General features: G+C 51.7%; 1 protein-coding gene across 6 annotated transcripts in view; it reads left to right on the forward strand.

Moving 5' to 3' along the window:
- The window catches only part of LRRC20 (leucine rich repeat containing 20), a 71,722-nt gene extending 49,807 nt beyond the window's left edge, over positions 1–21,915 (forward strand). For all 6 annotated transcript variants that reach the window (XM_072971363.1, XM_072971365.1, XM_031682248.2 and 3 more), the window contains 2 exons: positions 887–1,054; positions 19,371–21,915. In XM_072971363.1, coding sequence (XP_072827464.1) covers positions 887–1,054; positions 19,371–19,525 — 323 coding nt within the window. In that variant the 3' untranslated portion in view covers positions 19,526–21,915. The remainder of the gene's footprint in view (positions 1–886; positions 1,055–19,370) is intronic.

Genomic DNA, 21,915 nt, shown 5'->3' on the forward strand with positions numbered 1-21,915 from the left:
TTCCTGAAGATGGAGAATAAGAGGCAGGCCAGGCCCCCTGGTTACCTGTTTGCCTCTTGCAGGGGAGAAGAGTCATCATTCATCAGATATTTGCTAATTGACCACAAGGCGTCCCTCTGGGGACTGATTGTAGGGAACAAAGATGAATCAGATGCAGTTCCTGTCTGCCAGAGCCCCGGCATGGCGAGGCAGGGGGCCTGTTGTATCTCAGTGTCCGCCCCATCCCTTCTCCTTGCACAGGGCCCTGGGGGCACCCCACCTTTTCTCCAGGTAGATCACACATTTCAGCGTCAGCCTCCACAGCCCCCAGCCCTGCCTTGGTTCCCAGCAGAGGGCCTCCCACCGTCCCAGCTCACCCCTCACACAGGACCCTGCGTGGGCTGCCGTCAGCTTTGGTAGTAGACACTCTAAGAGCAGGAGCCCACGATCATCTGTCCAGCAGTGACTAGGCTGGGGAGCAGGGTCACTTGATGCAGAAAGAACTTGGCTGCCCCTGGTGGCTCGCTGAGCAGAAGGGTAGTGGGAGGTGGGGTCCGTCAGATGGGCTGTGGGGTGTGGGAGCCTGGGGGCTGCCTGTCCTGACCTGTCCCATCAAGGCCTGGAGTTGAAGCCCTGTCTAAGGCACGTGCCAGCACGTTGAGGCCCAGGCTTCTGTCGGGAGAGCCTTCCATTCCAAAGCCAAAAGCAGGGAGCCCAGCTGGAATGAGGGGTAGCAGTGGTGGAGGGAGTTACCTCTCCTTTTGCATTAATATGGAATTAGCCCCTGGGGGGACTTCCTTTTGGCCTTAGTTCCCTCTCTGCCTTCTGGCCCTAGTGGCCGGCAGTCAATGCGGTCTCTGGGTGGCTCCCCTTTGACCCGCCCTTTCTCTTCCTCCCCACCTGGCAGAGCTCCGCCTGGAAGGGAACTTCCTGCACCGCCTCCCCAATGAGGTCAGCACCCTACAGCACCTCAAGGCCATCGACCTGTCCCGGAACCAGTTCCATGACTTCCCGGAGCAGCTCACCACACTGCCTGCTCTGGAGACCATCAATCTGGAGGAGAACGAGATCGTGGGTGAGTGGACCCAGCCTACCTGGCCCCTTGTCTCCCTCTGTCTGCCGTTCCTCCTCTGAGCTCCCTTTCCTGAGTGAGGCTCACAGGGCACAAGACACGGGGCTCTGGGCAAGGTTGGGCTTTCTGGTCTGAGATTCCTGAGCACAGGGCACGGAGCCTGGGAAGGTAACCGTTAGGAGGCCCTGCCACCTGCCAGGGGCCGGGTTGGACACTTGCTTTCCCCTGGCAGGTGGCAGGCCTGGGCTTTCCCCACAGCGAGCCCTGAACTAGCTGGGCCACACTGGGTCACGAGCTCTCCCTCTCGCGTCTCTGTGAGTCTCGGCTGTGACTGTGACTCTTCAGCTTGGACCCTCTGTGCTTTGACTCCTGCCCAAGTCCCTGGCTTCACAGTGAGCTCTTTACTGTTATTAAGCAGGAGCCGATAGGCAAACATATTCAGAACAGCCCCTCTGTGCCTTCCCGTGTAAATATGCTCCCCCAGGGAACCAGAGGGTCTCGCCCTCTGGGTTGGAGATGAGCTTTCTGCAAATAGCAGACTCCAGTGTGCTGGGTTCCTCTGAGTGAGGGGAGTGGTTCTTTTCCTCCTTTTGTAGCAGTTACCTCCTTCTCAGCAGGACCTGAGTGTGTCTCCAGCTGCTGTCCAATCTCCTGAGAGAGAGCCCAGCACTCACAGGGGCCCTCTATACCCCTCCTCCTCAGCTCCCTCCCGCAGCGACCTGGGCGGGCCCAGGAAGCCCACCTTCAGCCCCATTTCTCCCTCTCTCATGTTGCCTCTGGTTTTGATGGTGTTGATAATAGCCTCCTTCAGTTATGCTTTTATTTTTGTAAGCTCTTTCACAACCATTATGCCATTTGATTAAAAGCAAGAGGTCTCTAGTGGTCTGGAGCTGCTTGATGGAGGGTGGCCTGCCTCGTGCACTGATGAGCGGCCCATCTATCAGGGATGCTGCCAGCAGGGCTCCCGCCCTCACTGAGTGGAAGGTGGGAATGGCCAACCTCTGAGTTTGTGGGTCCATCCTTTTACAGACGAATAAACTGAGACGAATAAACCTCTGCGGGGTTAGAGAGCCTTGGGTTGCACAGTAAGACTGCAGAAGTGCCAGGATGAGAATACATGATTCTAAAACTCAGCCCTGTGCCCGAGGTGGGGTTCCCTTACCTCTGGGAAGGCCTGGGGTGGGCTCTGGTTCAGTCTTGCTCTCCCAAGACCAGGATCCCTGAGTGGCTGGCCCCTGGTTTGGCCCCCCGATCACTCAGACCCTTGTGCTGTCTTGAAGCAGAAGGAACATGCCTAGAAGTGCCTTTTTACTGCAAGGCGCTTCCGCCTGTGCTGTCCTGACCCCCGGGGTCTCTTGCTGAGCCCTTCATTCTCAGCCAGGTCCTCCTTGCTCGGCCTTTCCTCCCTCCATCTTGTTCTTAGAGCCCATTCCTGATGCCTCCACTTCCTTCGGCCACTTATCCAAATGGAGCAGTAACCAAGCAGGGGCTATTTCTGATTGATGTTGAGGCCAGAGCTGCATGCATCGTGCAGGCAGGCAGGTCGGGACAAGTGTTGGCCTGTGGCTTCCCCACTTCCTACCTGCAGCCTTGGAAGACTCATGTCACCTCTCTGAGCCTCAGCTTCTCCTCAGCTTTAAAATGGAGGGTCTCCCCACCACACCCCAGAAGGTGCCTTTTCCCCAAGCAGGAGAGCTAGGGAGTGGGCGTCTGTACTGGCTGCAGTACAGAAGTGACTATCCCCAAAGTGGGTGGTACCAGGCAACACAGATCCCCCAATCCTTCTCCCACAAGGCTGACAGCATCCCTTAGCGGCAACAGCTCCCAGAGGAAAAAATTCAGCTGTTGTGACTCATTCTCTCGTAAACATATCTCTGCCTTTCTTCAGAGTGACAGCAATAACTCTACCCATGGAAGCATCTTATAGTTTACCGAGAATGCTTGTGTGCAGGCCCAAGGCAACAGGGTAATCGTCCCGTTTGATAGATGTAGAAACTGAGGCGCTAAGACATTCCCCCTGCCTTCATGGCCGAGTGTTTATTGCAAACCTGGCCAGGTGAAAGAGACATCCGGCACTGGGTTGTGTTTCCCCATCAGTTCAGTCTGTGCAGAGACCCCTGCTGCCCAGCCTGGGCCAGGCCTGGGGGAAGTGGAGATGCTGGGAACTGCCCCCATTCAGCAGAGCCTCCTGTTTCTCCCCAAGTGCCCAGTGGCTCCCAGAGGCGCTTGGCTGACCCCAGGACCTGCTCCACTGTGGGCCCTGGGTGTTCTCCCTGCACGGGTGGAGAGAAGGGGCACGTAGAGGCAGCTGTGGTTCCCTCTCGGGAATCCCCTCACTTCTATCTTCTACCTCTCTCTGATCCATCCTAGTTACGTGGATGGCTTCCTAACTCCTAAGGCAGTGGAAGGCCAGGCCACAGCCTTCACAGCCCCGTTGGAGGGAAGAGGGCAAAAATCACAGTGAGGAAGGTGAGGGCGGCTCGGTCCTTCATTATGGAAACAGCTTTGCGCCGTTCACAGATTGTAGCCGATCTCCTGCAGGGTCTCATTGGGATAATTGCAGTAGGAGCTTAGAATGCCTTAAGAGTGGCTTATTTTTCCACTTCGGAGCCCTCAGAGGGTAGTGGAAAACGAAAATAAAAATGTTTTAAAGAAATAAATTGGAGATGCGTAAGACACCTTTAAACTTTAGTTCAATAGAGAACAAGCAGCTCTGAAACAAGCCCCTAGGTGCATCCGAAGGAACCTCTGAAGGGACCTCCTTAAAAGATGCCTCTGCCTGGCCTCGGGAAGGCCCAGAAGCTGCCCGGGGGCAGCGGCATCAGCTTCTTGTTTCTGAATAGTGCTGCTGTCAGATCTTCCTCCACTCTCAGGGCCATGGTGCAGGAAGAGGAGACAGCGTGGAAGGGAGAAGGGACAGGACCACAACAGGGTATGCAGGCTGGGAGGGACAGGGACACTGCTGTCTGTTTTCTGATTCAACCTGGGGGCAGGGGGTCCCCGTCCTTGCTGCTCACCGGTAGCAGGATGCCCTCAGGTCGTACATCTAGATAGCATGTGGCAGCCTCATTGCTGCCACCTTGTACAGACAGTCCTCTGGTCTGTGTGTGTGATGTAGTCTCTGTGGCCTCCCATCCCGGAGCCGCCCCCACCCAGCATGAGCATGGTGTCTGCATACAGCAGGCACACAGTCAGTGGGGAGCATTGTGCAGAGCAGAAATTCCAAAGGCTCAAAGGCCTTCCGAAATGGCTGACACACAATAGGGCAGATTGTTTCAAGTTGCCGGCTATGACCCACTAAGGAGTCATGAAGTCAGATTAGTAGGGTGAGATCAGCACGTGATGGAGTACATCACTTGTAGCATGGTACGTACTGCTTTGTGACTTTTTATTTCAGTTTTACTATACGCGCACAGACATAGGTACTGGATCATGATGTAAAATGTATTCCTTACCATGGGTCATGATGAAAAAATACTGAAAGCCGCTTCTATGAGTTGTCCCACAGAGATTTGGGATCTGTTCTCAGCCAGCCTCGCTACCTGTCCTGCCACTCACACCCCTCAAGTATGCTACATCCCCCCCACCTCTCAGCTCCACCTGCATCTCTGTCCACGGTGGTCACCAGCACTGCAGCCTCCTGCTGACTGGTTGGTGGGGTGGCGTGAGGACGGGCAGTGAGGCCTTGGCTGAGGGGATGAGCTCCACTCACCAGAGTGTGGAGCCAGGTAGATGACAGGTTCAATACCATCTGACCCTTCATCTCCACTTCATCCCAGCTCACCCGCCTGCACGGCCTGCGCTCTTGGTCCCGAATTCCTGTCTCATGTCTTACCATTTTCTCTGCCTGTGGCCAAACCCCCTGAGTCTGCAGGTCCAGGCCAGGTGCAGGTGGACAGGAAGTGGTGCAAGTCAGAGGACTCCTCCTTCCCCCAGCTGACCCCCTGGCACACACACAGCATGTGCCCCCATCCAGCTAGGAGGCTTCCTGGGTCCTTGGGGTCCAGGACACGGTTGTTTTCTCCAGGCACTCCGGAGAGGGAGAAAAAAGTATGTAGCTTAGAGTATTTATTCAGACCACAGTGAATTATTAGCCTCTGAGATTTTGGATGTTCCTGATATTTTCCAAACTACAAAAAAAGGTATATGGAAGCTTCTGAATATGTATAAACAAGACTGCTTGGGGAGAGAGAGTCTCTGCAGAAATACGAGCTACAGATGAATGAGATGCAGGTTCTGACCTCAAACTGCTTACAGGCTGTGGGTCAGGGGGAGGTCTGAGTGGAAGCAGAGAATAAACTACTAGATAAGATATGGTCGGAAGGTCTGAGTGTGCCTGGGTGAGGACTCCCAGGCAGAGGGTGGCTGTCCGTGTGTCGTTGTGAGATGGGGCTCCTCAGAGAGCCCTGGGAAGGTTTCGGAGAAGGTAGAAGCATATAGTCTAACTGTGACTGATAACATGGGGAGAAGATGGGTTACCGATCCTGTGAAAACCAGAAAGTTAGTTTTTCACCTTGGCAGCCATCACACATGATTGGAAAATGGGTGCGGGAGCAGCGTTCAGTCCCAATAACTTGCTCACAAGTACTCAGTCTTGCAGAGCAATTCAACACATTCCTGGAACATGCAGGGGTGAAGGGAAAACCAAGCATTTAGGACATTTCACTTTGCTAAGCAGGAGACTACTTCGGTTAAACTAAAATTTAACTTTCCATAACCCTCAGTTCGCTGCTTTTTCCCCCTCCATGTACCCACTGTTCCAAAGAGCAAGCAATCACAGAACAAATTCTTATTGGAAATTTAACAAATAGAGCAACAGCACTTTGAAAAAGAAAAGTATTGTAACTCCTGCTTTTCGAAAGTTTGCTTTGCGCCACTTCACTTTTAGGAAAGACCTGCACTAGTGCCTGTTTTCACTAAAAGACTGAGGAGAATTTTTGCTTTTACCAAAAAAAGGAGGAAAGCACAAATAGTATTCAACATTTGTTTTGCAGCGAGTTTTTTTTTTTTAATAGAGGTACTTGGGATCTAACCCAGGACCTTGCGTATCCTAAGCATGCGCTCTGTCACTGAGCTATACTGTGTCTGTGAGCATCTGTGCTTTATCTCAATTTATTTTGTGTGTCCACTGGTAAGATGTGTTCTAAGGTAATTACTTCCTCATTTTACATCATTTCTGCTTACGAAAGCTTTCAGTGGGTGTTATTGCTCAAATGGTAGAGCGCGTGCTTAGCATGCACAAGGTCCTGGATTTGGTCCCCGGTACCTCCTCAATAAATAAACAAATAAAATAAAGTACCCCCTCTTTTTTTTTTTTAGAAGAAAGCTTTAGCAGGAATGCTCTACTTTCAAATAGTGAGGGAAACCTACATCTCTATTCCATAGGAATGCTTTAGACTGCATTTACTTAATTCTGCCCTCATACAGTTTCACTTTTTACTGTCAAGGCTGATATTTCTCAAATTGGGGTCCCAGGACCAGCAGCATCACCTGGGAACTTGTTAGGAACACATATTCTCAGGCCCCTCCACAGATCTCAAGCAGAAATGGTGGGGAACAGCAATTTGTTTTAATACCCCTCCCCAGGTGATGCAGATGGAGATTGAAGTCTGAGAACCCCTGTCAAGGTTCTGGCCTCTCAAAGTGTCATCCACAGACCAGCAGCAGTGTGGCCGTCACCCGGGAGCCTGTTAGAAACTTGGAACCTCAGGCTGCACTTCCAACCTGCAACCTGAATCAGAATCGCACCCGAGCAAAATCCCCAAGTGATTTCTCTGAACAGCAGGGCCTGAGAAGTGCAGGACCTTTTCCTAGAGTACCATGTGCCAGCTCCCAGCAGCTGACTCAAGCACATCACTCCTTAAGCCTCACAAAACTCCTCAGGGTGTGGATCCCCCTGGAGCGCTTGTTAACAAGTAAGGCTCCTGGGTCTTCTCTCAGACCTACTAGATCAGAATTTCTATGAATAGGGCCCAGGAACCTGCATTTCCAACAAGTGCCCTCGGTGGGGCAGTGGTGTGTTGCTTGAGAATCTCTCTGCAACTGATGCTTTTCCTGTCTTCCCCTTACCCCACACCTATCCAGTCAGTACCTAGTCCTGCCTGCTCTGCCTCCTGAATCATCTATTGCAACTGGTTCCTCCATTCATATTTCACAGCCCGCTCCCTCCCAGTCTTTCATCATAGTTTATCTGGGCCATGGCACCATCCCTCAAACATAAGATTTCCACAAAGTGCAGTATCCTTGTCCCCTGGGATATAAGGATAAGAGTCGGGGGCACTGTGGGGACTTGGAGGGAGCACACCTGGCCCTCGGGGGCACCTGTACCCTTTCCATGGCCCAGTGTATCACTGGGGGCCCAGGCCATGTGTTAAAGCGTCTTCTCCCTTCTCTGGGCAGGTGGGGATAGGGACTGAGGGTGAGGTGCACATCTGTCCAGGGAGCCGCAGTTTCACGCTGGTCTCCATCAGTAGAAGAGATGCTCCAGGATGCAGTCTTTGCCCTGTCCTCCCGAGCCTGGGGCACAAATGGACCTCAGGATCATCCTCCCCTGCCATTGACATCACTGTTGCAGCCTCACCCTGTTTCATGGAATAAATTGTTCAGCATCATGTGGGCAGAGGGAACGTGAATTTATTTCATTTGGGGGCTCTACCAAGCTGCCCCTTAGTGAGAAGCTCTGCAGGTTCTGGTTGCTCTCCTGTGGTTGAGGGGAAGAGCCACAAACACTAGGTGCCAAGTGCTGAGTGAGTGGTGCGCATGGAGGCTTGGCTGGGAGGGCTTCCCAGAGGAGCTGGAGCGAATGGAACCAATCCTTTGTTCCACAGCTTCTGGTGGGACAGGGGGAGAGTTTCACTACTAGTTCTTTCACTGGAGCCCAGGAAATAGTTTTTTTTAACAAAGGAAACCCTAGAAAAGCAGAAGTGGAGATAATGCTCTATTTGATCTGAAAAGATAAAATTGCACAGTCTTTTTGAAACCTAATAGTTATGGCTGCCTGGCACAGCTTCTCTGTAATTATCTCATTTAATCTGCTCAGGCCTCTCCTCTGGGTTGGGGGCGTTATCTCCACTGGACAGCTGGGAAGAGAGAGAGGCTCAGAGAGGTTAAGCAGGCAGCACAGCACAGTGGAGGCAGGATTGGAACCCAGGTCTTTGGCACTCCAGAGTCTGCCAGGTCCTCATGGATGGAAGAGGAGGGTGGCACCTGGGGTAGTAGGTGCAAGTGCCCCGTGTCTGGTAGGCACCTGTAAGCTATTGGCTAGGTCGAAAGGGGAGAGTTTTCCCACGCTGGCCTTACTTGGCCCTGGCACAAGCCCTGTCATTACAGAGAAAGCAGCTCTCCTTTCGAGGGTTTGCACTACAAGGCCTTTTGGCTGGTGTTTACAAGGGACCAACTGGTAAGCACACTTCCTGAAGCTCCCTGGCTGCCACCAAAGGCCATTAGCTCCCAAGACAGGTCAAAGCAGAGAAGCTGGCCTCATGGCCTCCTGACCCTTCCCCATGAAGCTACCGGGCTCTGTTGAGGGTGGGGCTGGCCTAAAATGCACGTGAATTGGTGACTGGTATGTGTGTCTTTCTGTACCAACAAGCTGTTCTGTCAGTAGCCAGAGCTGTTAGGGTAACTAGGGAAATCTGGCTGGTTGTATCTTTTGAGCTCTACCAAAATTTTCCATTTGATACCACATGAGGCTTAGCCAAGCCCTGGTCCTGGTCAGTGGAAGATGCCAGGCCCTATAGGAGAGACCCACCCCCAGGGAGATATTACCTTAAGGGGAGACTGTGCCGAGGCCTCAAGGCTTTGAGAGGTCAGGCTTGCTGCCCACTCTGGAGACCTACGAATGCTCAGTAGGACAGGGAGGCAGGAAGTAAGGAATCATGGCCAAAACAAATGCTTCTGTTTTTTTGTTTTGTTTTTGTTTTTTAATTTTTTTTTTCAGGGAGAGGTAATTAGGTTTACTTATTTATTTATTTTTAGAGGAGATACTGGGGTGTAAACCCAGGACCTTCAAAACAAATGCTTCTGGACACAAGGCCCTGCCTCCTGGCAGACAGGCAGTGGCATGGTGGGGGCTCAGGTCTCCACAGCTTGCTGGGGCGGGCTCCTTGATCGTTTGGTGCCAGCTGCCCTTGGAGCTTTCCCTGTGCCCAAGAGGCAGCTTGGCGCACAGGCAGGAAAGGCTTCTCAGTGTTTCCCTGGCTGCCCGCTGACCTCCCTCTGGATGGTGCAGAAAGGGATGCCCTGTGGTGATAACCAAAACAGAAGTCAGGGCAGGCTCCTCTTCTGCCTGCCTCCACTCCTCTCCTGGTGGTTTGGGGTCCACTCCGGGGTAAAGAGCCTCTGACTTGGACTCCACTCAACCCTGACCACGTTGCAGTCCTCCTTCCCCTCCCTTGGGTTCTCAGAGTTTTGTAACAAAAAAGGCACAGATCTGAAGCCCCACTTACACCATTAGCATGAGCTAGTCACCTCACCCCTGCGAGCCTCCAGCTCCTGCCCACTGCAGAGATGGGAGGACAGCTCCACCCTCCTCCAGACATCCAGCCCACCCGAAATCCTGACTGTATGCTGTCTGCTCAGACCCTCTCCAACTCCTTGTCCTTCAGCCTGCTGGGCCTCTTCTTGCATTTACCCTGGAGCCAGGAGAGAGGTGGCAGGGGACACTGCTGAACGGTGGGGCAGAGGCTAACCAGGGGACACAGGATCCAAAGCAGGGCTCACCTGACCAGGAAAGGTTTGTCAAAGTTGTCTTTCTGGAGGATTCTGAGTGGCCAGCTCCTGGCAGAATCGGGGCACCCTCCCAGATGCCTTGAAACCCACCTCGCCTCCCCCACCACACACAGGCAGCCTGAAGCAGGCTGCACTGTCATTCCAGGTCCCACTCATGGGTCTGGTGAGGAAGGATTTGAAACAGGCACTTAGGAACTGAGAAGAAGGAGCGGTTGGGTTGTGTAGCTTCAGGCCTGGCAAGCATTTGACTAGGTAGGTCTGGGAAGACGTCAAACCCCTGACACATTTCTCCTGCCCCTGGATCTGGGGCTCCAAGCCCATCCGGGGGGAAGTGGAGAGGGAGTGCAATACATCTGCATTGTATTGGGGATTTGGATTTGGATCTCCCCTGAGCACAGCCAACTGGTAGCAGCCTGAGCCCTGCCCTGTCCCCCAAGCACTGAGTGTCGCGGTGCCCAAGGGAAGATGATTTACCCTCCCAGGTGGCAGCTACCTGCATGGCACAGCAGGCTCATCCCACTGCTCAGCACACCCTTGTCTAGGCCAGCCAGAGCCCTGAACTGTGCCCACAGGCAGTGAGCAGTCCGTACAGGCATCGATCGTGAAGCCATCATTAGACACAGTACAGGAGCACTTGCTGGCTGTGGAGTCACTCAAGGGAGAGGCCCGGGAGTAAACAAACAGACTTTAACAGCAATTAGTGCAAATTAGAGGTAGCTGCCAGACACGAAAGGGAGGGAATCTCCTGTTTGCGACTCCTGCCTACATGTGTCTGCCTGGAGGGAACTAGCAAGCCAGATCTCTGGGCAGAAGACCTTTCACACACTTGGTCCCTGCCCAAATGGCATTCTCTGTGCCAACCACTGCGTGGTAAAACCTTGATTACCCAGAAGCTCCAATTATCCAGGATGCTCTTGGCACTCTGTTGGTAGCACACAGGCGAACAGCAAGAAAAGTTCTTGACTTTTGCTTGAAACAAAACAAAACATTTCCATGCGTCCTTAGGCAAGCCAGTCTAAGGGACTGTCTGTCCCTGTCCAGAGTGCTGGAGAGCAGCCCAGATGCTCTGACTCAAAGCTCAGCCTTGCAAGGGCCTTATTCAGGGAATAAGAGGCTCTTAGGGGGCAGGAACATGGATTTAGACATTTGGGAAGTGTTCATTCACGAGTTGTTTTTTGATTGAGCAGTTTGCTCTGTGCTAGTCACTGTGCTGGAGGCAGAGATGGACAAAGGCTGCTCCCTGTTCTCACAGGCTTGTGGCATGGTCAGTTACACTGGCTGATACTTAGTGATTGTTTATTTCACATCTGGATCTTCTCTAAGCATTTTCAAGTATGCTCTTGTTTAACGCTCTTGACAATCTTATGAGGCAGATACCATTATTCTCCCCAGGTGAGGAAACTGAGGCACAGGGAAGTTAAATAACTTAGCCAAGGTCATGCTGCCTGGGCAAAACCAGGGTCCCAATCCAGACAGTCTTGCTTCAGAACCCTGGCTGTTGAGGACAGTGCTTTGAGTAAGGAGAGAATTTTTTTTAAATTAAAGTATAGTCAGTTTACAATGTTGTATCAATTTCTGGTGTACAGCATAATGTTTCAGTCATACATGTACATACACATATTTGTTTTCATATTATTTTTCATTATAGGTGACTACAAGATATTGAATATAGTTCCCTGTGCTATACAGAAGAAACTTGTTGGTTATCTATTTTATGTGTACTAGTTAGTATTTGCAAATCTCGAACTCCCACTGTATCCCTTCCCACCCCCTTTCCACCCAGTAGCCATAAAATTGTTTACTATGTCTGTGAGTCTGTTTCTGTTTTATAGATAAGCTCATTAGTGTCTTTTTTCTTTTATTAGATTCCACATGTGAGTGCTATCATATGGTATTTTTCTTTCTCTTTCTGGTTTACTTCACTTAGAATGATGATTGCCAGGTCCATCCATGTTGCTGCAAATGGCATTGTTTTATCCTTTTTAAGGCCAAGTAGTATTCCACTGTATAAATATACCACAGCTTCTTTATCCAGTCATCTGTTGATGGACATTTAGGTTGCTTCCATGTCTTGGCTGTTGTGTATAATGCCGCTATGAACATTGGAATGCATGTATCTTTTCGAATTAGAGTTCCCTCTGGATGTATGCCCAGGAGTGGGATTGCTGGATCATATAGTAAGTCTATTTTTAGTTTTTTAAGGAATCTCCATACTGTTTTCTATAGTGGCTGCACCAAACTGCATTCCCATCAACAGTCCCTTTTCTTCTTATGAGGAGAGACAATTTTTGCATGTAGCTGGAGGGAGATTGAAAGCCACAGGAAAGTTATGGCTGAAGCACATTAACTTTTGTTGGAGGGAAAGTCCCTTGGGGTGGAGAAACCAGTGTACGATATTGAGGCAGAGTTCCCTCAGTCACGAACGAAGGCAATCAGCCTAGCTCCTGACAGTTCTGCCTCACACAGTGAAGTAAGTAGGCGGCATCCTAGGATGGAAATGCTATGTGGGTATTTTCACCAGATTCTCTCATTAAGCCTCACTGGGAAGACCAGTGGTGCTCAGACTAGCTGTGCATTCAAATCACTCAGGAGATTAAAGAAACACCTGTGTCCAGGCCATACGCTGTGCTAATTAAGTCAGAATCTCTGATGGTGGGTTTGGGGATTAATGATTTTTTTAAGACTCCCCAGATGATTCCAATGTGCATGCAAGACAGTACCACTGAGCTAAACCAGAACCTTCCATCAACAAGCACATTCTGTCCCTGAAGAAGCTGTAAGTTCCTTCTTCCTCGTCCTCCCGGCGTCTGCTGTGTGTGATACATGCATGCGTGTGTGTGCACGCATGTGTGGCTACATCAGGATGAGAAAAGCAATGAGCCCAGCCATGAGACCTGGGAGGGTGGCAGAGGTGAGCTCTGGGGGGCTCTTTTCCACTGACCCTACTGGACCCTGGGCATGGTGCTCTGCTGCCCTAGTGCCCATAATCGCCCCCTCCTGCTTTCCCTGTAGTGCGACCCGCCCACCTGGAATTTTCAGAAGAAACTTTGTCGATGAACCAAAGGCAACTGAGAACGTACAGACAGCAAAACAGTGGGCCAGTTCCCACAGGTCAAGTTGATTCCAAAGAATTCCAAAGTGGACAGGAGTTGGCCTGAGCTCTGGCACCTCTTGCTCAGTAGTCTGTGGTCCTGCCTGGATGGGCTACTCCACTCAGCTCCTCAGTCCTGGAGGCGCTTGCTCAAGTTCTGTGACTTATCCTGATAGCTTGAAATTGGTCGTGGTAGGCACATTTACACTATGAAAAATCAGTAAATGCTACAAATCAGGGTTTCCCCCACGAGAGGTGGGTTATGAAACCTTAGCCAGCCCACCACTTCCTTGTTGGTGTCCTGACCACTCCACCCACTTCCCTACCCACCACCTTCAATTCACTTTGTTTCCCAGAAGCTGGTTTCCAGAAGCTGGTATAGCCCTACGTAACTATTCCCACCTGGTGCTTATCGTAGGCGCTCTTTCTTTCTTTCTTTCTTTCTTTCTTTCTTTCTTTCTTTCTTTCTTTCTTTCTTTCTTTCTTTCTTTCTCTCTTTCTCTCTTTCTCTCTTTCTCTCTTTCTCTCTTTCTCTCTCTCTTTCTCTCTCTCTTTCTCTCTTTCCTTTCTTTCTTTCCTTTCTTTCTTTCTTTCTTTTTTAACATTTTTTATTGATTTATAATCATTTTACAATGTTGTATCAAATTCCAGTGTAGAGCACAATTTTTCAGTTATTCATGAACATACATATATTCATTGTCACATTTTTTTCTCTGTGAGCTACCATAAGATCTTGTATATATTTCCCTGTGCTATACAGTATATATAATCTTGTTTATCTGTTCTACAATTTTGAAATCCCAGTCTATCCCTCCCCACCCAGGAGCTTTTCTTCTTCTTTTCCCAATTGTAATTTCTCTGACAATGTTCTGAAACCTGAGCAGAGAGAGTTGTAAAGTTGGTAGCAGACTTTATTTCCAAGCATGGAGAGGATTTACAAAGGAACCATTCACATTCTGCCCCCACCCAGGAGAACCTTCAGGGGAGATCATTCCTTTTCCATCCTGCAAGTTTGTCACCTCTCACTTGCAGACTCTTGGCGTACGCAGAGCAGATGGGCAGCTCTGGTCCTTGGTGCCAGTGTTAGACACACCTACACCACCAGCTTCAAGGGGAGGGGCCCACAGACACAATAGGAGGTGACAGCAAATTGTCATTGTTTTCTGAGGTCCTCCCCAGAGTATCTGACTGAAGCAGTTGGAGGAACTGAAAGAGGCCAGAGCACCCTGGGGTAGGGGTGGAGGGCTGCAGGGGCCTCCAGGGGCCCAATTGCAGTGGAAGGTGGAGAGACAACAAGGACTTCAGAGGAAATGGGGATGGGCACAGGAAAGCAAAGACTGGAAACCTGACCAGGAAGATAAATGCCAGGTGAGGGCCTGCAGTTTGAGCTACTTACTTGGCTGTGTCTGGAGCAGCCAACAAGAGGGCTGTGTTATTTCTGAAGAGAGTCGTTATAGCCCAGCTTTGACTGCACATCGGATCCTGGTGGGGCAAGTGTGCAGGAGGCGGCTCTCGCAGGTGGCTGCACTCGGGCCATGGGCCCACCGTGCCGGCTAGCCTGCGGTGGAGGAGGGAATCACTGTAGAAGACTTTCTCCCTCTTTGTTTGTCTTTCCCTGCGTTTGTTCTTGGGTGGCAGAAAGTGTAGGTTCATTAGTGGATTCTTAAAATACTCTGTGCTCCTCATCCTCTTAATGGGATGCCTGCTCACTTTCCACGCACCTCCCTGGGGAGCACCGAATGGTCTCTTTGGCTGGCCCCTGCGGCCCCATGAAGCAGAGGACTGTCTAAAGATGGGAGGCTGAGGTTCAGAGAGGTTAAGGAGCCTGCCTGAGGTTGCACGACTCCAAGTAGCAGATCCAAGGTCAGGGTCTGGGTCTCTGCCCTGTCCACTCTCCCAAACAGCCTCTTTCAGCAGGGACTTAGAGTGCCCCAAGCCGCACAGCCTTCCCCAAGGGCTGCAGGACTCTGTTTGCAGGACTGTCAATGGCAGGCAGCGTCCTGTGAGCTTCCTGGGCACGGGGGCTGCTTCTGCTTTCTTCCTGTGTCTCCCTTGCCCCCACCAGGATGCCCAGTCCAGGGCTCCATGGGGTGGGGGTGGGGCTCAGGCATAGACCCAGCTGTGAGTGTGGCCTGAGTGTTACAGGCATGATTCTCTGCCCCACCAGGTTACCACAGTTTGTCTGCTCATCTCTTGTGGCATTTTGAATGGGGCGTGAAGCTCAGCTCAGCACAGTATCCTTGATCTTTGTTGTTTAGATCTCCAGGCACCAAGAGCTACGTCAAGGCAGGGTATGGGGACAGCCTTGGCTGACAGGCAAACCTGGATTCTCGAGCACGAATGTGCCCACAGCCACCCAGGGAGGCTTAGACGGCCTTCCAGATGTTGTCCACAGGCCTGAAGCACTAGGGCTGGGGCGCTGCCTCCACATCTTTACCTAGCACCCCAGCTGCCACTGTAAGGAGGTGTTTCGAAGGTGCAGGCTCCACACTCACTGGCTGAGATCCCTTGGGGATGGAAAATTGAGCATTCTGGCTGGAAAGAGATTGTCTGGATAAGATGTGGGACAGCTAGCCACATGTAAACTCTCCAGTGTATCCACCCTGGGCAGCCTGTAGGCGCCATGATTTGTTTCTAAGCGGCCAAGGAAGCCAGAGAACTGGTTGGAGAGCCTCTGATCCCAATTCCAGGAGGGACCTTAGATGTGTTGGGGCCCAGCCCCACCCAAAGTGGGTCTCAGAAATCACTGCTCTCTGCTGGATTACCTCTGTGCTCAGTACCCTTTACCACTTCCCTGGGTGCAGACCCCTCCTCCTTTCAGCATCCATTTAGTCCATGGGCACCACACACATGAAGAATACTTTTCTGGATCGATCATTTCTATCATCTTGCCTCTAACTGGTCCCACTGGCATGAAACAAGTTTGCCAGTCAATAGTACCAACAATTATTGAAGGGAGGTCGAGCTGGCCTCAGAGAAGTAATTTTCTCTAAATACTGCCCACTCTGATTCTGCTGCTATTATCTTAAGCTTCCATAGACATAGGCAGGAGTCTGGGAGGGCTGTCTGAGTGGGTAAGAAGCTGGATCCCTCTGCTCAGGTGGGAGGAGGGGCAATAGAGCATGGGGTCTCTGGCTACAGCCTTGTGAGATGATGGGAAGATACAGTGGACTGTGCCCCCCGGTGTCAGCATTCATGGTGTTTAATCCAGGCTGGGGTCCTTCTTCCCTTCCATGGGCCACGGGGTGGCTTTAGTCCCCACCCAGGATACTAGAGCTCGCAATAGAAGTCCATTACTCACCACTGTGACCGTGCACCTGGGGGCCCTGGGAAAGTCAAAGGACCATTACTCTGGGTTCATAAAAGGATTTTAGAACCCCACATCCTACATCCTAGAATCACAGGCTGAAAGAGAAAAAGTAACCCCAGTGCCTTGTGGACTCATAGCCTCTCACTGTTTGTAACAGTGAAAGTTGGAAACAACCTGAATGTCCAACAATAGAAACAGGAGCCCAAGTGTGGTCTCTCCATTCCGTGGACTACCATGCAGCCATAATAATGTCACCAACTTGTAACGAGAAGAGATGTTAACAGTGTGTCATCAAGAAAAGCATAGTATCTGGGGGTCCATTTTTTTAAAACATAGATGTGCACGCACATATACACATACGTATGTTAAAAAGTTCGTCATGACGTATGCCTCACATTAGCAGTGATTAGTTCTAGGTGGTGATTTTCTATGGGTAATTTTCTTCTTGCTCATCAATATTTTCTCATTTTCTAAATTGGATTACTGGTGCTAAAGGGTCACAACCTTGGTCCACAGGCATTCTGGGCTGTGCCCAGAATGGGTCAGGCTGGGGAAAGGGCCCTAACTCTTGAATGTACTGAGGTCAGAATTGTTTAATCAAGTGGTGTTGATGGTGGGTCCACTGTGTGCCCAGCTCAGCGTGGTCCTGAACCTGAAGGAACTTATGATATAGCTCAGGAGGTAAAACATTCATTCATTAATTCATTCAGCAATTAGCTATTGAGCATCTGTGAGCACGTACGGGGTGAACAAACATGTCCCAGGATGCAGAGTGTGATGTGTGATACAGGTCTCATGTAAAGTGTTAATGGGAGTTTCGATGGGGACCAGCAGAAGTGAGTGACAGGGGCAGGGGCCTTTGAGCCAGAATTTGAGGATCAGCAGGACTTTGGCTTCTCTTCCTCTCTAGGGGGACCAAAGTCCAGGGACCTAGCTTCTGTTTCCACCATGACACTGATGTGCCATGTTGCCCTGGGAAGCTTATGTAGCCTCTCCAGCCTCAGTTTCCCCATCCATAAAATGCAGATCATTTCAGATCCTCTTCTCCATACTCCAGGCATCTCCCCTCTTGTCAGAGTGTTCTGAGTGTAAATGTTCTTTAGGCTTTATCCAGAAACTCCCTCTTGGGCTTCTTGCTTGCTAACTTGGCTTGTCTGATTTGTTGATTCTGCCAGCTTTGACACAGTCTGGTGGCCCCACTGCTCCTTCCTCTAAGCTGCTCGAACGACTTTAGCAGTTAATTCAGGGGAAAGGGATACACTTAATCCATCACTGTCCTTCAGCAGAGTGGTTTGGAGAATGCTTCAGACCCTGAAGAGGCCAGCTCAATGGGTGGTACTTGGAAATGACAGGCTGAGAAATCAGGCAGCACTGCTCTCTCTAGGCCTGGAGTCATGGAGATTTGCTCCAAGGCTGGGGTGCAGCTGGTCTTTGTGCCACGCCTGGCAAATCTCTGCAGGGGCATCACAGGGGGTCCCTCCCCACCCACCCCTGTCTCATGAACAACAGCTCTGCAGCCCACAGGCCTCCCTGACTGCGAGATGGAGGAGTCATGGAGTCCAGAGAGAGAAAAGTCCTTAGCAGCCCCCTAGTTCAACCCACTCTGGAGAAACTGAGGCAGAAGCAGTGGTCCCCAGTGGCATGTGGGGAGATGGGTGACTTAGCAGCTCTGAGCCTCAGTCCTCATATCTGGAATGAGGCTGTATTGACAGTTGGGGGTATGATGCCCTCAGCCTGGGGTTCAGTTCTTAGTGAGTTGCTCAGTGAAACTTACCTGTGATCACCTTCTGGGGGCTCAGTGGCCAGCGAGAGCACCGGCTCTGGCCTTGGCCTTGCCCCTGTGTTGTGGGATAAAGCCTGTGGGCTTTGGGATCAGGAACTGTCCTGCTTTCACCACTGACCGGCTTAGTGATCCTGGACCTTGTCAAAGAAAAACCAGAGCTGAACAATGGTTAAAGCAGTAAAAACAGATTTTATCCAGGACTGTCGCAATAGGGGGAAAGAGACTTCAGTACAGAATGGAGCTCAATTCCAAATACAGTATGGACAAGTGGAAATTTATAGCCAAGGAGAGAGAAGGGTGGAGGTCAGTGGATGAAAAATTTAAAAGGAATCATCAAGGGTGAGAGGGGGTCCTGGCTAAACAGACCTTACAGGGTTCCTGCTGAAGGCTGGCCAGGGTGATCAGACATCACCTGGGGAGTGCTGGGGGATCAGAAACCTGTTTAGATATTGAGGGAGGAGGATTCTGGCTAAACAACATAGCAGGATTCTTGCTAAAATTGGACAATGAGAGATGAACATGGAAGCACAAAAGTCAGGCTTAGTTGAGAAATCCAGGGGAGCCAGAGCAGATTTAGAGAACCTTGGTCAGCACGGAGAATCTGAGACTCACTTTCCTATTCTGCAAAATGGGTCATTATGAGGAACAACCTAGCATGGGGCCTCAAATATCAGTTCCCAGAAGCAACCTCCTTTGCTGGGCCTATTTAACAGCTCAGCCTCCCTGGGCCTGGATTTCCTCCCGTGTTACATGTAGGTTATAATACCCTGTGAAATGACCTGACTTCTTAAAAGCCCAAGGCAAGAAGGTTTTCTTCTCTGGGCTATCAAGGGCAGAGGGGATAGTGTTTGTCTCACCTGCCCACTGTTGGCCATGGCTGTGGTACTAATATGAAGAAAGAGAAGCTTCCAAGTAATTAGCCCTTTTCTTCTCAGCCATTATTGGTAGGAAGAATGGGAGCCCAGTTTTGCATGAAGAGAGCCAAGAAATGCCACAGGCAGCCCCTTCCTTCAGCCCCCACTCCAGCAGCTGCCCCACCCAGTAAAGGGCATAGAGGAGCAGGCTGCTGGCAGCTGTGTGACATTAGCATCCGAATGAGCTCCAGAGAAAGCAGACGGTGGGTGGGAACTGGTATCAGTTGATTTTGCTTTTCCTTCCTCCCCAGAGTAGCGTCTGCTCATAGCCTTGCATTCTGGAAATGACTTATTTCTGGGCCTCAATTTCCTTTAATAATTGTATCTAATATTCATTGAGTACTGTTAAGAGTACAGGCAGGCCTGGTGGGCCCCGATGGCCCCTCACACAGGGCCGGGCGCCAGGCACTGAGCCCGCGTCAGGTGATCCATCATCCTTCTACTCTGCCCACTTGGCCCCGCCCCCTGATCTGTCCCTCTTTCCTCAACAGACGTGCCTGTGGAGAAGCTGGCTGCCATGCCCGCCTTGCGCAGCGTCAACCTGCGCTTCAACCCACTGAACGCCGAGGTACGCGTCATCGCCCCGCCACTCATCAAGTTCGACATGCTCATGTCTCCAGAGGGTGCGCGGGCCCCCCCACGCTAGGCCTCCCTCCTCATGCCCGCCCAGCAAGGGGCAGAGGCCACCTGGCCTGGTTCCCTGAAAGGAGGGAGTCCCACAGGCCCATGGGAGGCCAAGCTTGGGGGGCTGGGGGTGGGTGGGCTGAGTAGTGCATGGCGGGAGGGGTGCAGCGGTCCAGGATAGATAGCATAGAGCAGCAGTGGGCCCTGGGATGCCCAGAGGCAGGAGGCCAGGAGGTGGGCAGGAGTCCAGACTCTGGGCACTCAAAGCTTCTGTGCAAACCTGGGCAGATCCTCACCTTCTCTGAGCCTTGTAATTTAAGAAAAGGGGTGGCAGTGGGGGAACCTTTTCCTCCTTTGGGTTCCTTGGAGGTTTTGAGGGGAGCACCAAGTTACCTTCAAATCATCGATACCTTCTGGGCCCACGGATGAGCATCGCTGAACATTTTCTGGGCCAGTGTGGGTTTTGAGGCCTTGTTTCTAATGATGAGAGCCAGCCGCTGCCCTGAGAGGGACAGAAGACAACCTCCATCTATTTATTGCTTCCTGAGAACTGACCCAGATGAGGCCCTCCACAGTACCCCATCTTCAGGCCTGTGGGTCCTTGGATTGGTGGGAACTGGAACCAGGAGTTGTAGGAAAGCTGCGGAGAGAGTGTGGCCTGGCGCTGCAGCAGGGCAGAGAATGTTTGTGTAGGAGCCCAAGGACTAGCAGGCTGGACACTGAGGAGCAAATCAAGTTGGCTCTGCCCTTCCTCGTGATTAAGAAATCGGCAGGGTAGGAAGCCCTAAATGCTCCATCCTTCCTTCTGGAGTGACTGCGTGTGCCTGGTGTCGGCCCTTGAGCTGCAGGAGAGGTGGCCTGGAGAGAAACAAAGCCATCTGTGCCTGTGCCACCCTCAACACAGTGCCCCTCCAGCAGCAGTCTGGTTGCCTTGTCACTGATCCACGTCGGGGCACTATGGACCATTGGATTTGTGGCTGGCCAGCTTCCAGGCCACCACCCAAAGCCCTGATGACCTAGTCATCTTGGAGTCTAGGGTGTGGCCAGGCAATAGGATGACCAACCATCTTGGTTTTCCCAGGACTGAAGGTTTTCCTGGGACATGGGACTTTCATAGCTAACACTGGGACAGTACCTGGTAAACAGGGGCAACTGGTCCCTGTACCAGGAAAGGACCCGGGGCTCTTGCTTCCTGACAACACCTGTGGTTTGGAGAACTCCTGACCTCTGCATCACCAGGTATCTACCTCCCACCTTCTCATCTGTGGAGCAAGCAGACTTGGAGCTCAGAGCCCACCAGGTCTGGTCTGTGGGAGACTCCTTAGGCCCTAGGACTTGGGGAAGCCAGGCCACCCAAATCCTACATCCATGGGGCAGTGGCCACTTTTCCACTCCTAGGGTTAGGCTGTTCGTAGCTCAGACCACTGCTCAGAGCACTAACCCTTTCTCAGAATGCTCCCAGTCCCGTGCCCCCTCCCCAGCTCTGAGGCCTGCCCCTGCCCAGGCCCCCTGTCTCTTGACAAGTGGCTGACAGGTTGGGCCATTGTTGGTCCATCATTGAGCACTTGGCGTCCCAAGAGATGCCTTGTTCAGCCTGCTCGTCTCCCAAGGCCTCGTTGGCCAAGCTCTGGGAAAAGAGTTTTCAGGGTGAGGAGGTCAAAACGATTTCTAGGGCTTCCAAGTTCAGCCCTGGACACTGGGGACAAGTGGGCCTGCAGTCCAGCCCAGGCTGTCCTAGCCCCATCCAACCTGTGTCTTGGTGTGGGGCTTCTCTTTGTTGAAGAAGGGGTGCACTTTTCTGACACTCACAGAGGCACTGTATGGCCAGAGCCTTGCAGCTCACGTGTGGCCTGTGGGCCAGCAGCATGGGCATCCAGAGGAGCTCATTGGAAATGCAGAATCCCAGGCCCCACCTCAGCGCTCCAGAATCAGAACCTGCATTTCAAAAGATCGCCAGGTTATTCCTGCAAGCACTTTACTGTTTGAGAAGCAAGGGCCTGGCGGTGACCCTGGGGATGTCCTCAGAGCGGAGGGCAAAGGTTCTCAGCTCTCCCCCTGCAATGCCAGGGCTCTGAGTCTGTGCTCATCCCCCTCCCTAAACCAGCCCCCAGAGACCCTGGCCTCTTAGATCTCTTCAGAGTCTGCGTGGCACTCCCAGTGAAGGGACTGACACAAAGCCACAGGAGATGAGGGCTAGGTTTGCCCCGCCCTCTGGAACCTTGACTTTCTGGGTAACCTCTGCATGCCCAGCTGCTGCTTCCCCAGGTCCTCACCACAGGTCCTTTGAAGGGGTTGCTTCTGGAAGCTGTCTTCCACTCTGCTTGGAGAGTTTGCCCTTGGGCAGGCAGAGAAGCCCCCAAGTCAGAGCCCACTGTGTGAGTGAGCCCTTAGCTTCAGTCTGCAATAAAGAAT

The sequence above is a fragment of the Vicugna pacos genome, chromosome 11 (genome assembly GCF_048564905.1).
Source record: "Vicugna pacos chromosome 11, VicPac4, whole genome shotgun sequence".
Classification (NCBI taxonomy): Eukaryota; Metazoa; Chordata; class Mammalia; order Artiodactyla; family Camelidae; genus Vicugna; species Vicugna pacos.